The following is a 16,221-nucleotide window of genomic DNA, read 5'->3' as shown; positions in this document are numbered from 1 at the left end:
CTCTCCCGACACTCCTCTGCAGCTATTGAATCAGATTGCAACGTCTGATGGTTCTGTCATCCAATGCTATGGGATTAGAACTACAGCTCTGTGCCGTTCTAACCCAGTTGTGATAGCTCAGAACAAACACCAGGCAGGCTACTTGACTCCGAAGTTAGTCAGTAGTTCCAGTCCTCTAATGCCTGTACCCACACAGTACCCCAAAGAAATTGTTCCAAACAAAGCATTACTCACCCAGCCAACCTCTGCCTCTCTCAGAGAACATATCTGCCACTAGGGAGAGGCCTGGACTGGCCCTTCTCCCTGGAGACCTTTCTGCCGCTGGAGAGAAGACAGGGTGTCTGGGCTCACTCCGTCATGCTGTTGGGGATCTGGGCCGACTGCCCAGCATCCCTGGGGTATACAGGTGGAGACTGAAGTCCCATCCACCTTCACAGGAAATCCATCCTCTGTTAGTTGAGGGCAGAGTCCAGCAGTACTCGGCCCTGTTGCCAGCCCTTCTGCTGGAAACCCCACACCATCTGCTACGGCTAACTGTTGGGGAGGGACAACACACACCTCCTCTCCCTTCTCCCCCTGTATCTGCTGCTGGGAAGTGATTGCCACCTTCTCACCCTGAGCCTCCGAAACTGCCACAGGTATGGGGCCGAGGACTTGGACCCTCTGTCTGGTTGCCAGCGCTTCACCTGGGGAAGTTCCTTGTAACTTCACAGATACTTCTGTTGGTGCTGGGCAGAGCATAGTGAAGTTTGGCCCTAATAACAGCTCCTCTTCTGCTGGAGGCTCACCAGGTTGCTCTTCCTCAGCAGAAAAGTCTATCAAATCCCCTGTCTCTGCAACTGGTGTCTGGGGATAAAGGTTCACCATCTCCTCTCCGTGGAACCCAGAAGATGCTATCAGTGCTGGGCAGAGGTTAGCAGAGCTCTGCCCTGTTGTCAGCACTTCAGGTTTGGGAACGGCAATCTTCAGATTTTCCACTGCCGATTCTCTGGCATTCTGCTGGACAGGCACATTCCTCCATCCAAGATCATCCAATGCAGAAACAGGTTCATCAAGGTCAGTCAGCACTTGCTGCATCCACCATAAGACCTCCCCCTCCATAGCTGCGGGTGCAGGTTGGCAAAGCACACCGTTACTCTGCCACATTGTCAACTCTTCAGCCAGGATTTCAGAGTTGTCAACTGGTATTTCATGATAGTCCCAGGCAAAGGGAGCACCACCCTGCTGCTGAGCAGAGTCTAACAGCTGTTTGTAGGCGATCTCCAACTCCCATTCCTGAACAGCCAGAAACTCCAAATCTTCCAGTGCCCAGTGCACTTCTGAGACATTCAGTCTCCGCTCTCTGTGCTCCATTATTTCCTCCAAACGCCACTCCCGATCACTTCCAAAGTCAGGGTCCCTGGACAGCCTCCAGTATAACAATCCCAGGCCATCGTAATCAAAGCCTTCCGTGGGGCTGTCATCCGCTGTCCATGGGCACACTTGGGCTACATACCACTGGAGGGCTCTGTAGCTCTCGTCCAACCGCATTTCTGCCCGGATCAGCCTGCTTAACTCGGCTGTCCACTCCTGGTTCGGCTGTTCCCCCCAAAACAGCATTCGCACTTCATACTGCGACCAGTACCTCACATGGATGGAGGGGAGAACTTTTCCCTGGTGTCGCTGCTCACGGGCTAGCGCTTCCTTCCAGAGTTCACAGCGGATAGAATCAAACCATCCTAGCAGGACCTGCTCTGATACTGGTCCTCTGTGCTGTATCTCCTCTCGCAACCTCCTTCTGAATTCCTCATCCATGGTGGCTGGTATTTCTCCTCTCCTGCTATCCTGCTACCTTGGATCCGGGTGATGGTTTGAATGTGTTCACGGCAAGGAAGCACGATCCCACCATTCCCTCCACGGCTCTCAAGTAAGTCTTTCAGCGTGGCTCTCCTGCAGGCTGGTTTGGAGTGTCCCAGTAACTGGAGAGCAAATCCCACGGCTGCCAACCAATGTAACGAGCCCCTTTGCTCGCTCGGTTCCACTCTCCCGACACTCCTCTGCAGCTATTGAATCAGATTGCAACGTCTGATGGTTCTGTCATCCAATGCTCCGGGATTAGAACTACAGCTCCGTGCCGTTCTAACCCAGTTGTGATAGCTCAGAACAAACACCAGGCAGGCTGTATGTACGTTCAAACAGGACTCAATCTTTATTGACAAAATGCAGGCTTTTATACATTCAAAGTGTAGGTGCAGACCTCCTGCTCATATTACTCTAACAATACAGCTGTAACCTAATTAACCTAATTAACATGAGCTAATTAACTAATCCCTTTAGACAGCCTAGATGACTCAGACATGACCGTTAGGCCAGACTGGCCGTCTTGTAGTTCAGAAAATCAAATCAACATTATCACAATCAACATAGACTCTTCTTCACACAATAGCAGAGTTAATTAACACAATAACAATGGGGATCTAATGACTCTTAGATCCCATAGTAGACTTATTTACAATACACATTTTAGCAGACAATAGACAGACAGGTGTTGGAATTTACATCAGCATCTCCTAACAGTATCTGTCCCAGCATTATGAATCAGCCACTATTCCAATATGGCAAATCCAGGGTCCCCAGACATACAGCTCACAAAGAGCACCGTTTCCCCAAATGCAAGGGCCCCCGATCGATCGGCAAGACGCTAGCATACAGTCCCCTCCAAAAGTCTCTTTCCCGGCTAGGTCTGTCACAGGTGGGCCAACTCAATATTGTTTTTATATATAGTGTTAATATACATGTCTCTCTCTGTGCTTTCTCTCTTACTTCATATTCTAAGTACACATTATTGTGTACCAATAAACACTTAGCCATTCCCACCTATGTGGCCACATATTATGGATAAAACTATGTTGGGGGAAACATACAAATAATACTACGCAATACTGATTCCTTATACATTAAGTGGGACCTCTACATAAACATGCCATAGTCTTAGATAGGACTAAAGTATAGTGTGAATTTCCAATTCCTCATTCAACCACTTAGGAGCCAATGTATCCAATGTGAAAATCCAAAAGGTTTCTCTATTGCACAACGTTTGGAATCTTTTAGCAAAGGGAATGGACTGTAGGAGCCAGACTCGGAGGCCCCTAGTAGACTTGTTGTGTTTCAACGTAAAGTGTCTAGGGACCCTATGTTCTATATCACTCGATTCTATGAGGCTCCTATGGGTCCCACATCTTTACAGTGGGGATGGAAAATATTCAGACCCCCTTACATTTTTCACTCTTTGTTATATTGCAGCCATTTGCTAAAATCATTTAAGTTCATTTTTTTTCCTCATTAATGTACACACAGCACCCTATATTGACAGAAAAACACAGAATTGTTGACATTTTTGCAGATGTATTCAAAAGAAAAACTGAAATATCACATGGTCCTAAGTATTCAGACCCTTTGCTGTGACACTCATATATTTAACTCAGGTGCTGTCTATTTCTTCTGATTATCCTTGAGATGGTTCTACACCTTCATTTGAGTCCAGCTGTGTTTGATTATACTGATTGGACTTGATTAGGAAAGCTACACACCTGTCTATATAAGACCTTACAGCTCACAGTGCACGTCAGAGCAAATGAGAATCATGAGGTCAAAGGAACTGCCTGAAGAGCTCAGAGACAGAATTGTGGCAAAGCACAGATCTGGCCAAGGTTACAAAACAATTCTGCTGCACTTAAGGTTCCTAAGAGCATAGTGGCCTCCATAATCCTTAAATGGAAGACGTTTGGGATGACCAGAACCCTTCCTAGAGCCGGCCGTCCGGCCAAACTGAGCTATAGGGGGAGAAGAGCCTTGGTGAGAGAGGTAAAGAAGAACCCAAAGATCACTGTGGCTGAGCTCCAGAGATGCAGTTGGGAGATGGGAGAAAGTTGTAGAAAGTCAACCATCACTGCAGCCCTCCACCAGTCGGGGCTTTATGGCTGAGTGGCCCGACAGAAGCCACTCCTCAGTGCAAGACACATGAAAGCGCGCATGGAGTTTGCTAAAAAAACACCTGAAGGACTCCAAGATGGTGAGAAATAAGATTCTCTGTTCTGATGAGACCAAGATTGAACTTTTTGGCCTTAATTCTAAGCGGTATGTGTGGAAAAAAACAGACACTGCTCATCACCTGTCCAATACAGTCCCAACAGTAAAGCATGGTGGTGGCAGCATCATGCTGTGGGGGTGTTTTTCAGCTGCAGGGACAGGACGACTGGTTGCAATCGAGGGAAAGATGAATGCGGCCAAGTACAGGGATATCCTGGACGAAAACCTTCTCCAGAGTGCTCAGGACCCCAGACTGGGCCCAAAGTTTACCTTCCAACAAGACAATGACCCTAAGCACACAGCTAAAATAACGAAGGAGTGGCTTCATAACAAGTCCGTGACTGTTCTTGAATGGCCCAGCCAGAGCCCTGACTTAAACCCAATTGAGCATCTCTGGAGAAACCTAAAAATGGCTGTCTACCAACGTTTACCATCCAACCTGACAGAACTGGGAGGATCTGCAAGGAGGAATGGCAGAGGATCCCCAAATCCAGGTGTGAAAAACTTGTTGCATTATTTTTTTTTATCTAACATGTTTATAGTATGAACTAAGAGAGATAGTACATATACATATTATTATTTAATGGTTATCAACTAATTTAATCATATTAATTTAATCATATGAAATTTATTACAACTAATGCCCTAAATAATTTAATAAGAATTTTCACACCCTGCTCTCTTCTGTCACTATAAAAACTAAAAACATTTCACAAGGCATAGTGTACTGTGCAGGATGCCTGTGCACTGCGGCTTTTGATAGTTGTCAGAATCGGGTTTTCCCCATGCCAGCAGGAGCTCCAAGAACCGCTGACACATTCACACAACTCTGAAGTGGTCTCATCCACTACCTACACTAAATATTAAGAATGTTAAATGTAGGTGTACTTTTATATTGTTGAATACATTTACTGTATATCCATATTATCCATATTCTTCAACTCTTTAATCACCTCCTTCACTGTTTTCTAATATCAAAATTGAAGCAATGCATCTGGATAGATGCAGCTTCAGTAAAACATTGGGAGTTGTACCCAGAGCGCATGCTGTTGAGACAGTCTGTAATGTTGCTTGAGGCACAAGATCATGCACAGGGGCTCTTCTTAGCACTTAGTGCAGTGTGTTGTAACCACAGGGTCCCATAAAGGTCCAGGGGCATGGTTCATCCCTATATAACCAAGACCCCTTAGGGGGTATGCCCACTGTGATGGGTGAAGCCAGTACTTAATATACAGTACAGCAATATGGACAGGTAAGACAGGGTCACCCAGTATCTCTGACCATTACTGTAAAAGCAGACTTATGCTGGGGATGTATTCCTTTTACATTGTAAACTTTTCAAACTTGGCACTAAAATCCAACAACTTAGAGCTCAGTCTCAGGTGGATAACCAGGTGTGACATCACATCACAGGTCACACTCTTTACAGCGACATCCATCCAGGACCCTCATAAGGTACTCAGGTGCTTCATCCCGCTCTTTCGCCATGAGGATTTGTTCAAGACAGTCTACATTTGGGTTGATGTGTTTTCCTTCCGTACTTGCTTACTCTATATTCTTCACCCTACCCCGTGGGCACCCTACAGGAAATTCTCTCACCTGTCGCTTTGGTGGAAGTTAGATGAAAGGAAGCATGGGCTAAACCTTAGGCAAACATTTGCTCTGCTAAATATATACAAAACAATTCTGCGCTGCCGTAAAGAAAGCAAGCAGCTAACACAACCAACAAAGCAAAACAGAGAAAAACACAATAAGTGTAGCGCTATTGAAAATGAAAAAACGTCCGGTATGGAAAACGTTAAAACAACAGTTCCAAGTGTAAATGGTGTAGAGGAATCATCAATATATACATGGATGGAAAATCTTCAGAAAAACACTTCAAGCAAAGATGTATATCATCTGAGGTGAAAACAGACACACCACCACCAAATATGAAGAGGCTTACCGGATGGAGTGGACCCAAAGGGGCGTACGCTGAATTGGGTCGGATAGGCTTAGGTGGTGAGTGGCTAGGGATGGCCCAGGAAGGCGATGGTGGTGGATGGACCCACGCATTGCTGTATCCCTCAAGGCGATGCGGGAACCCAGAGGAGTGTGTGGAACAGACCATACATTGTTGTCTTCTGGTGGGATGTCTGTGTTCCAGCTCTTTTGAGAAGAGCTGGAACACAAACATTTGCTCTGCTGAAGGCCCACACAACACTCAACCTCAGAGTGACGATGCTTCCCTTGCACCGGAGCAAGAAATTATTTTAACACCAGTCTCTGCTTCTAACTCTTTCTTAGGCTAGGTTCACATTATGCAGCTTTGTGAGCTGTGTTTTGCATGAGCACTACAGCCTATTCATTTAAACGGGCTGCTGTGCCTCCTGAAAACGCAGGTAAAAGGTCCCTTCTCCATTTTTGAAAACGCTGCCCACAGAGAGACCACAAGTGCAGTGTGGTTCCCAGTGTGAGAAACCGCGCTGCGGTCTCCAGTGCTTGGGAGTGCCATCAGGATTAATGGCACCTCCACGCATCTCCTGAGCGGCAGTGCATTTTTTTTGTGTGGGTGGTTGCGGCTGCGGGAACAGGTAATCTCCCGCACAGCTGTGAACTTAAACTTCGTCTTAGGCACACAAGTGGTATTCTTGACAAGAGCAGAATTTTGTCACAATTCCTTGATACAGTTATCTTTGTCCAGGACTAGAAAACACCATGCCTCTTCTCCAGCTCTCCCATCTCCCATCTGGAGTTGAATCCAGATATGCCTGCCCTAGATGATGCAAACACATAAGGGAATGAGGAGGATATAAAAGCAATAGTAGAGGAGACTGTGGAAGATTTTCCTCCCCTACACTGTTTCTCGCCTGAAGCGAGAACTTCATGCAGCATGTTTATTAACATTGATTAGCTCACTGCTGCCATGCACAAAACCTTTGGCTTTGTAGTTATTGATTCTCCTCCATCTTGCCAGGCCTCCTTGGGTACAAAGAGACCTTCACAAACTTTTCATTCCCAAAAAATGTTTTTTAAATCTTACCAAGTGGAAAAAGGTTCACTAAAAAATTGGTCTGTTCCTGTGCCAAGCTTCCCATCAACATCCTGGAGCTTAGACAATATGAATGGCTTTACAACACAGTACCCCCCTTCTGCAAGGGCACCCAATCAAGGTGCAGTTAGACAATTCCATGGCTGTGGCCTTCATCAATTTCCATGGAGGAGCTAGGAGTCATTCAGACTTGAAGGAAGCAAGTCAAATAATCTGATGGAAACTCACTGTCCAGTGATCTCTGCAGTTCACCTTTCCATCAAGGGAAATAGTCCCTTTACCCAGACATTTTTATCAGATATATCAGCAATGAGGTACTCTGGATGTAGACATCCTAACCTCCGGATTCAACAACAAACTACCTCTGCCTTGTCTGCTTAAAAAGATAGAGCTAGAGAGGAAAACTGTGATTTTCATTGCACCAAACTGGCCCAGAAGAACCCGGCACACAGATACACTTAGACTTCCAGCAGACGACCCCTGGCCTCTTCCCAACAGGCCAGATCTGCTGTCTCAGGGCCCTCTACTCCACCCTGTTTCTCTGGCCTGGCTGTTGAAACCCAGGTGTTAAGAGATAGAGGGGTCTCTGAGTCTGTTATTTCTATCTTGCTGAAAGCACGAAAAGCCACTTCAGTAATGCAGAGAAAGCATTAAAGTAAAAAATATTGTGCCTTTACAACCTCTTTAAGCACCCTGAAAGGTCAAGTTTCAGCTTTGTCCTCTGGCTTTGTAATCCCTTGTAAAAAAACCTTTCTTTATGGTTTATCTTGCGTCAAACCCCCCTTGCAGCACCCTGTGCTTTTTTGGGTTCTTAACTTGGTTCCATTCCAATCTGCAGCTCCTCCCACCCCACAGCCCTGCTGATAGGATGACATTGTCGGGGGGGGCGGGCAGGGGAGGCGGGAGAGAACACACGGGCATAGCCGTTTAGCAGGAGGTGAGCACTGACTGAAGCCTGTGATAGCCCTGTGCAGACCACAGTCACCTCCAGCTGTTCAACCCGGTCATCAACAGGCCACAGACCGCACCAGTCCATGGCCTGGGGGTTGGGGATCCCTGGGGTAAGTCATGGACCTGGCATCCTTGGAGTGGAGGTGAGTATAGTTCCCCTTTAATAATACAAATAGTTCAGCAAGGTTTTAGAATACAAATTTTACTATATTTTGTATTTACCCATAGATTGCTTAAAAAGTGAAGCTCAGAAGAGAAGAGAGAAACTCTTACTGGATGAGTTGGTGTCTCTAGTAGATCAGCGTGATGGCCTTGTGAGAGATCTTCATACAAAAGAGAGGAAGTATGTATATTTTATATATATATATAATATAATATAATAAGTTATTCAATTCTATCCATCACAAGTAACTGATAATATTTGATTTCTTGCTTGATTCATGTAGAGCTATAGAAGAAGACGAAATAATAGAGAGAAGTCTTGAGCAAAGGAGGAGAAAGCTCAGCAAAAAGGAGAAATGTCGCATCAGCTAAGGGTTTGAGGCAAAAGGAAAGATATATACGAAAAATCTGTCATACTCAAAACAAGAAAATCATGTTCATAAAAAAAAAAACTATTTGCTATCCTCAGATCTCAGATCTTTTATAAACAGATGAAATGGCTTATAAACATTTTCCAGTGTTTGGTCTTAAACTAAGATGCTGAAATGCCTTCTCACAAGCACTACTCACAATCTTTTTTTATTGTCTCTTTTCACTTGCTGCTATTGATGTGGAGTAATATTTCAATTTGTGATGACATTTTATATATATATATACACATAGGTAGATTTAGTAAAAAGTGTTACTGATTGTTATTAGTTAAAATGACTGTGAGTATGTTTGATATAAGAATCGTTGGAATTTCATCAGTTGCACTTTAGAAAAAAAAGCCCAATTTCAGTTCACTTTCATGGACAAGGCTTAAGTGCACAGTTTTCCTAAGGTTAAGACTAAAATTGAACTTATTTTATAATGCATGACTTGAAGTTCCAGGTCTCTGGAGTCACATTGCCTTGCATAACAAGCATGTATGCTACCATTTTTATGAATATTTTGTCACTGAATTTCTTCAGGGTTGAAATTACTTTGTTCCTATAGAGAATTACATAAGGTAACATTTTACAGTCTTTTTTGCACCTGCTATTTTCAGGCATACCTGCTATTTTCCATTATTTCCATTATTTTTCAGGGTTGAAATTACTTTGTTCCTATAGAGATTTACATAAAATGACATTTTACAGTCTTTTTTGCACCTGCTATTTTCATGCATACCTGCTATTTTCCATATTTTTTTCAGAATTTTTCTATATGAATCTCTTCCTATGTGCCCTAAGAGAACATTACTTCCTTCCTAAACTGTAGCTTGCACTCCATCACAGTATTAGTGTATGGTCTAGTCATGAGAGCTATTCATTATTTTATACATTCACATACCTGGAAGGTGCACATTTACTTTTTTCTCCTCAATTATTTCTATGTAAAAACATTATTTGCTGCAAGTAAGAATAGTATTCCCCTTTATATTACCCCTCCAGCTTGGTCTTTAAATGGCAAATTTCTCCTGGTGTGATAGGATGTGTACAATGATTCTGAAAATGTACTTTTGTTAGTAAAGCTAAAATAATGGCCTTCTCATTTTTTATTTTTTTTTTTATGAGCCAGCTGCTTGGTACACGTGTGCCAAAGTCAAGATATATAAGACAATCAGCCAGGTCTAATTATAAATACTTGTGAATATTACAAAAGTATGCATATTATCCATTCAGATTTGTATTTTATGATTTGTAATAGTAATATCACTGAAGTGTTTAGAACCCACAATATAACTTTTATTTAAAAAATTTTGATTTTCAGTAAAAAAAAAAAAAGTACTTGTTTATTGTGCTTTATTTTTATTTCGCAATAACAATTGGAATAATGGCTATTCTGAGACCTTATAGTTGAAAATAAGTTTATTGATCCTTAGAAAATGCAGTGGACATATAATTAAAATCACAAAATGTATGTGACAAAGGAGCTGCCCTATCAATGCTCTATTAAGTTAATTCAAAGAAAAAAATGATGTTATAATGCCTAGAGCTTCCTCCCCTTCCATATGTCTAATTTCACAGGTGGTGTAATAAATACCAGACAGATTTGAGGTCTACAGTTTCCCTGAGATTATTTCTACCAGAAATTCTAATAATGGATCATATTAAATAGCGATGTATAGGATACTAAAGCAATGAACATAAGTTTAATAAAACATTTGCTGGTTGTGAATTATTCACCATCATTTAAAACATGTGCATCTGGAAGATTTACATACAGTGAATCTTTGGTGAAGAGTTGATTCACTGCTTTATAAATATGCCCCAAAATCTCCCTTTATAGAGACATGGTCAACAGATGCAGAAGAAAACTGGTCAATCTAGCAACACCAGTACCCTAGGAGTCAGGGAACCAGCAATCAGTATTATTAATAATATATTGTTTTCAAAATAATTATAAGACTGTAGCAATATTTTAATTATGTGATACATTCAGTGATATTATCATTATGTACCAGAATTGCATTAATGCACACAATAAGATATTTTATTGGCAGGGACAACTATAAATTATCTAAGTATGATAAAAACATTTGGGGTCTATTTACAAAGGTAAAAATTGATATATTTTATTTTCATGATAAATATATATTTTCTGAAACATCTGCCTTTTTATATTGCTGCTCTATCCAATTTCTGAATTCATACAGTATGTTGACTAGGATGAAAATTATATACAACAAAGAAGAAAGATAGAGTACATGAGTACATATGCACACTTAGATATAAAAAAAGAAAAAAACACACAATCTTTTTTTACAAATACATATCAATTCCGATAACAAGCAGCCCCCACCCGTAGAAAACAACTAAAAAAATGAGACTATCTTTTAAATTACTCCCGAGTTAAACATGTTAAAGTATACACTATGCCATATGAAGTACATGTAAACGGTATCAGCATGCACATAAATCTTAGGGCAAACTCTGTGTGTGACCATGTACTTAGAAATATATCATGAATCCGCCATATAGCTATAAGGAAGGATAGAATTTGAGCATTATGTTCTACACTTAACAGGTAATAGTGGAATCTATAGTCAAAACTATGTCATTGCTTATTTGATACCAGAATGCTGTGGCAAAGGCCTATAATTCATCACATTTGAAGCTTGTGGTTACCATAGGTAACCACTAGTGCATGATCACTGCGCCTTTGCTAGTCTACAGTAAAACCTTTTTTTTTCAGTCTGCCCATGAACAGCTTATAAATGTAAAATGTAAATGTACAATATACTGTGCATGGGCAGCTCAGTGTACATTTTAAACAAGTTTGTCAGCAGGCTGGAAAAAGGGTTTTACTGTAGAAAAGACAGTGCTTGTCTCTCTGTCAGGATAAATCAACTACTATGCACATGTGTTGGAGTTACATCCTCCTGAGACTGGTCAGCCAAAATGGCAGAAGATGCCAAACCCAGAAAAAGTCTAGGCGTATATATTGGTGAAGGAACTTGCAGACATGGCATCTGTTGAGGGGAGGCAAGTATAGGTGGACTTAAGTTCTGCTTTAAATAGTAGCCAGTTAATAAGCTTTCAGTGACAATATGCAATAATAACTAATGTGCAAAAACCACAATAGGACAAAATAGACAAGGAGCCGCCAACATAAATGGTATACTCACATAACCTAACTTGACATATGATAGAGAATATGTAGCGCTACCTCATGACAAACATTATTGATTAATACATCCAAAATATAAATAGGTAAGGCTCCTTACAACAATGTGTACATGTAGAGTGCAAAACCAAAGAAATAATTCAATTTCACACCCAATATAGTGGAGAATCCAACCTCACATGGCACAGTGTACTCAATAAATCATAAATAGTGTCTCCAAAATGATCCAATCAATATTGCACGTGAAAAATAACCGGATACTAAAAAATCACATTAATGGCAGCCATGTTCACTCATGTGCGGTTCACAGATGTGATAAAGCAGTGCAACTTCTCACAATTTGACAAAGTGCAATGTGCGTGATCCAAAAATAAAACTAAAAAACCCAATAACCATAAAGTAAACACTTCACAGCTATAACCTTCAAACAAAATTGCAACATGTAGTGAATATTACTAAAATTGATAAATTTCACGAGTATGCGATTCACAAATGCAAAACTCAATGCGACTGGAGAAATGTAAAATTTCTACTAAAGTGCAAAATGCATATAATAATATTATTAAAATTCATAACAAATGTAATGTGCAAAGATTCCTCGAGCATTCAATTCACATATCTAGTAATTAAATATAACAAACTAATAATTATAATTACTAATAAAGTGCCACGTGTTTAAATAAATAAAATAATGTTCAGTGAAAAAATATCAATTATATTGTGAGTTCATATCTTAAAAAATCATTTATAAAAATATTCCAGTGTAATCCAACAACATATGAGTGCGGCTTCTAATAACGCTCCCAAAAAATCGAAAAAAATAAAAATAAAAAAGTGCTGGTGCAGTGATGGAAAAAACAAACGTCTTATGAATAATTCATCCAATCCTGTTCCCAAGTGCGATGTGCAGTGACCACGGTGATCGTTTCCCCCAGCCTCTCACCTGCAGTGGCGGCCCCCAGATGGGCCGAGTCACGCTTATGCCCACAGGTGGGAAGGGGTAATATCTCTGGAACAGCTTCCCTACAATGCAGCTCCCGATCAAGATGTCAGCTCCCTTGAGAGTGGGATTGGAGCAGGATGGGATGGTATTCACCCTCACTTCATCGATAATCTCAAATGGATGTATAAAAGAAAGAAGGCTCCATAGTGTAGTATGTATAAAAAATAAATTTAATGATCAATAGCGTCACTTACATAAAAAAACAGCGATGAACAGCAGAGTACAAAGCTTCCGGGTTCGGCCGTACCCTAGGAAGCGACGGCACCTGGCTCCTCCTACTCTGATGCGTTGTGTCACACCACGTGACTTTATTAAAGGGATTGGATCATTTTGGAGATACTATTAATGATTTATTGAGTACACTGTGCTCAATAAATCTATATTGGGTGTGAAATTGAATTATTTCTTTGGTTTTGCACTCTACATGTACACATTGTTGTATGGAGCCTTACCTATTTATATTTTGGACGTATTAATCAATAATGTTTGTCATGTTGGGACTGAGGTAGCGCTACATATTCTCTATCATATTTCAGTGACAATACTTTATTTCCAGCATGCCAGCAAATTAATGATCTTCCGCTGCTTGCAAATCATTTTAGGTCCTATGTACACAGGACACTGCTAAACGTACGTTCAGAGGCAGTTGGACACTTTTTTCAACTGCCCCTGAACTCACTCAATGTTATCCTATGTGACCATGTACACAGTCTCGTTTATTGCCGTTTTTAGGCAGTTGCATTTAACAGCGTTTCTTTGAAAACAAAAAAAATGGGTTCAGACGCCGAAGATTTCTATGTTTCAGACGCCAAACGCGGATAAACGCGGCTAAAAGCGGTATCAGCGTTTAGACACGTTTTCGTTTATAAGCGTTTTTAAAGGTGCCCTATTTTTTTTAAATGAAAAATCTCAAAAATTATGGCAAATGATGAAAAACCATTAAAAAATATTTTGAAAAATTGTAATTGCTTGCAATGATTCATAGCCCATTTATATACCCTAATGAGCCCTTGATCCAATACACCACTAGCATTGCTGTTATCTAAGGTATAATTGGAATTTGACCCATATGTTGTTAGATTTGAAGAAGCAACTTGTGGCAGGTGACATGGCAAGTGGACAATCAACAACTTGTGGCAGATGACGTGGCAAGTGGACAATCCACAACTTGTGGCAAGTGGACAATTTTCTACGTCGTTCTAGCCTCATCAAGAGCAATGTCAGGAGCATTTCCTCACATATGCTCATTATGGGATCCATTGCAAAAAAAACACAGAAATAGAGGTAAATACAAGTAGACAACTGCTCTCTCTGCTGCTGCTACTCACTCTGGTCAAAATGGCTGAGATAGTTAACTTACAATGTTTTTTGAGCTTAGGGAGGGTCTTAAATGAGGTAATCTTAATAAATGCTTCTAAACGCAAACGCGGCTAAACGGGCGTTTTAAACGCCGATTTCGGCCTATAGCAAAATGACAGCCGGGCAGTGGTTCAGTTATCCTAACTGGGCGTCATATGACGTCCAGCAGAATAACCGCTGGCGCGCGCCCATGGGGGCACACAACGAAGCGATCAGTGGTGTGGCGTGTCAGTCTGACACACCGCTACACCGATCTCGGTAAAGAGTCTCTGACGGAGGCTCTTTACCACGTGATCAGCCATGTCCAATCATGGCTGCTCACATTATAAAAAGGAAGAGCCGTTTATCGGCTTTTCCTCAGTCACATCTGACAGATGTAGAGGAAAGCCGATCGGCGGCTCTCCTGACAGGGGGGTCTGTGCTGATTGTTTATCAGCGCAGCCCCCCGTGGATGCCCACAGTAGACCACCAGGGATCCTGCCAGGACCACCAGGGCGCCCACCACAAATTGATGAGCAGGTATGCCACACAGTCAGTGCCCACTATGAATGTCTGCCAGATGTGTCCTCATCAGTGATGCCCAGCAGTGGCACCGGTCAGTGTCTATCAGTGCCACCTACCAGTGCCCATCCGTGCCAACTATCAGTGCCACCCATAAGTACCCATCAGTGCAGCCTTTCAGTGCCGCCTACCAGTGCCCATCAGTGCCACCTATGAGTGCCCATCAGTGCTGCATACCAGTGCCACCTATCAGTGCCACCTCATCAGTGCCACCTCATTGGTGGTGCCTCATTGGTGTCCATCAGTGCCACCTTATCAGTGCCCATCAGTGCAGCCTCATCAGTGCCTGTCAGTGAAGGAAAAAACTTACTTATTTACAAAATTTTATAACAGACGCAAAGAAGAACTTTTTTTTTCAAAATTTTCGGTCTTTTTTTATTTGTTGCGCAAAAAATAAAAACCCCAGCAGTGATTAAATACCACCAAAAGAAAGCTCTATTTGTGGGAACAAAATTACAAAAAAGTTGTTTGGGTACAGTGTAGCATGACCACGCAATTGTCATTCAAAGTGCGATAGCGCTGAAAGCTAAAAATTGGCTTGGGCAGGAAGGGGCAAAAGTGCCTTGTATTGAAGTGGTTAAACCTGTCTGCAGATTTTAAATTGATTGGGGCAAGTTAAGAAAGGAATTTTCCTCAAGATGGCATAATTTTTTTGTCACTGTCTACTTTTTACAATTTTGTTTCCCTTTACTATCGCAGCTTTCTGTTTTATACTTTTAGGAATTGGAGGAGCATTCAGATGTGAAACAGTTCAGAGTTTGGCAAAACAAAGCATTTTATATAACTAATCTTTATAAATAAGTCCCTAAATGTTTTAAAGGTAGCTTTTTTCTCATGTGATGTGTTTCAAGTAGAAAAATACAGCTTTGCACAGCTTTCTGTATAGATGTTATTTTGATGGTACAAAAGGATTGCTGGACAAGCATTGTGAGATTGATATATTGCTTGATGTGATAAATAAAATTATTAAAAATACACTACTGTTTGTGGCAAATCACATAATTTTATAATGAATTGTCTATTTGTCAAACTGCAACATTGGGTACCCACAACCACAGATAAACTGCTGAAGGGATGGTCTAGTGCAGATTTGGATCTGTAGGAAGGCTGGATGCGTCCTCAAAGAAGGTTTGCAAGAAAGCAGAAAACTAAATCATAAGTCTGTGTAAAAGTTATAGAGTCTACTAATTATGGTACATATACAGTATTTTAAAATTGATCAATCCTAACGTACTGGCTGCCTATCTCATTTCTTGAGTTCCTAAAATGGCAGGGCAGCAGCAAGCACAAATACCCCCCAAATTACCTTTTTTCGGGGGAATTAGACAGTCTAAGGTTGTTTAGTAAGAGGCATTGTGAGTTTTTTAAAATGGTATTTTTTTTTCATAATTTTTTGGAAAATTATGAAATTAGGCAAGTATGTTTTTTTTTTTCACAAAGTTGTCATTTTAGTTAGGCTATATCTCACACACAGCATATGCATCAGTGGTGGCCT

General features: G+C 41.4%; 1 protein-coding gene across 3 annotated transcripts in view; it reads left to right on the top strand.

Moving 5' to 3' along the window:
* LOC141112368 (EH domain-binding protein 1-like protein 1) overlaps positions 1–15,703 on the top strand; it is a 790,701-nt gene extending 774,998 nt beyond the window's left edge. For all 3 annotated transcript variants that reach the window (XM_073605157.1, XM_073605156.1, XM_073605155.1), the window contains 2 exons: positions 8,279–8,393; positions 8,497–15,703. In XM_073605157.1, the coding sequence (XP_073461258.1) occupies positions 8,279–8,393; positions 8,497–8,584 (203 nt within the window). In that variant the 3' untranslated portion in view covers positions 8,585–15,703. The remainder of the gene's footprint in view (positions 1–8,278; positions 8,394–8,496) is intronic.
* The last annotated feature ends 518 nt before the right edge of the window (positions 15,704–16,221 follow it).

The sequence above is a fragment of the Aquarana catesbeiana genome, linkage group LG11 (assembly GCF_042186555.1).
Source record: "Aquarana catesbeiana isolate 2022-GZ linkage group LG11, ASM4218655v1, whole genome shotgun sequence".
NCBI lineage: Eukaryota > Metazoa > Chordata > Amphibia > Anura > Ranidae > Aquarana > Aquarana catesbeiana.
Note: the sequence above shows the minus strand (reverse complement) of the source record. Positions and strands in the feature narration are given on the sequence as shown.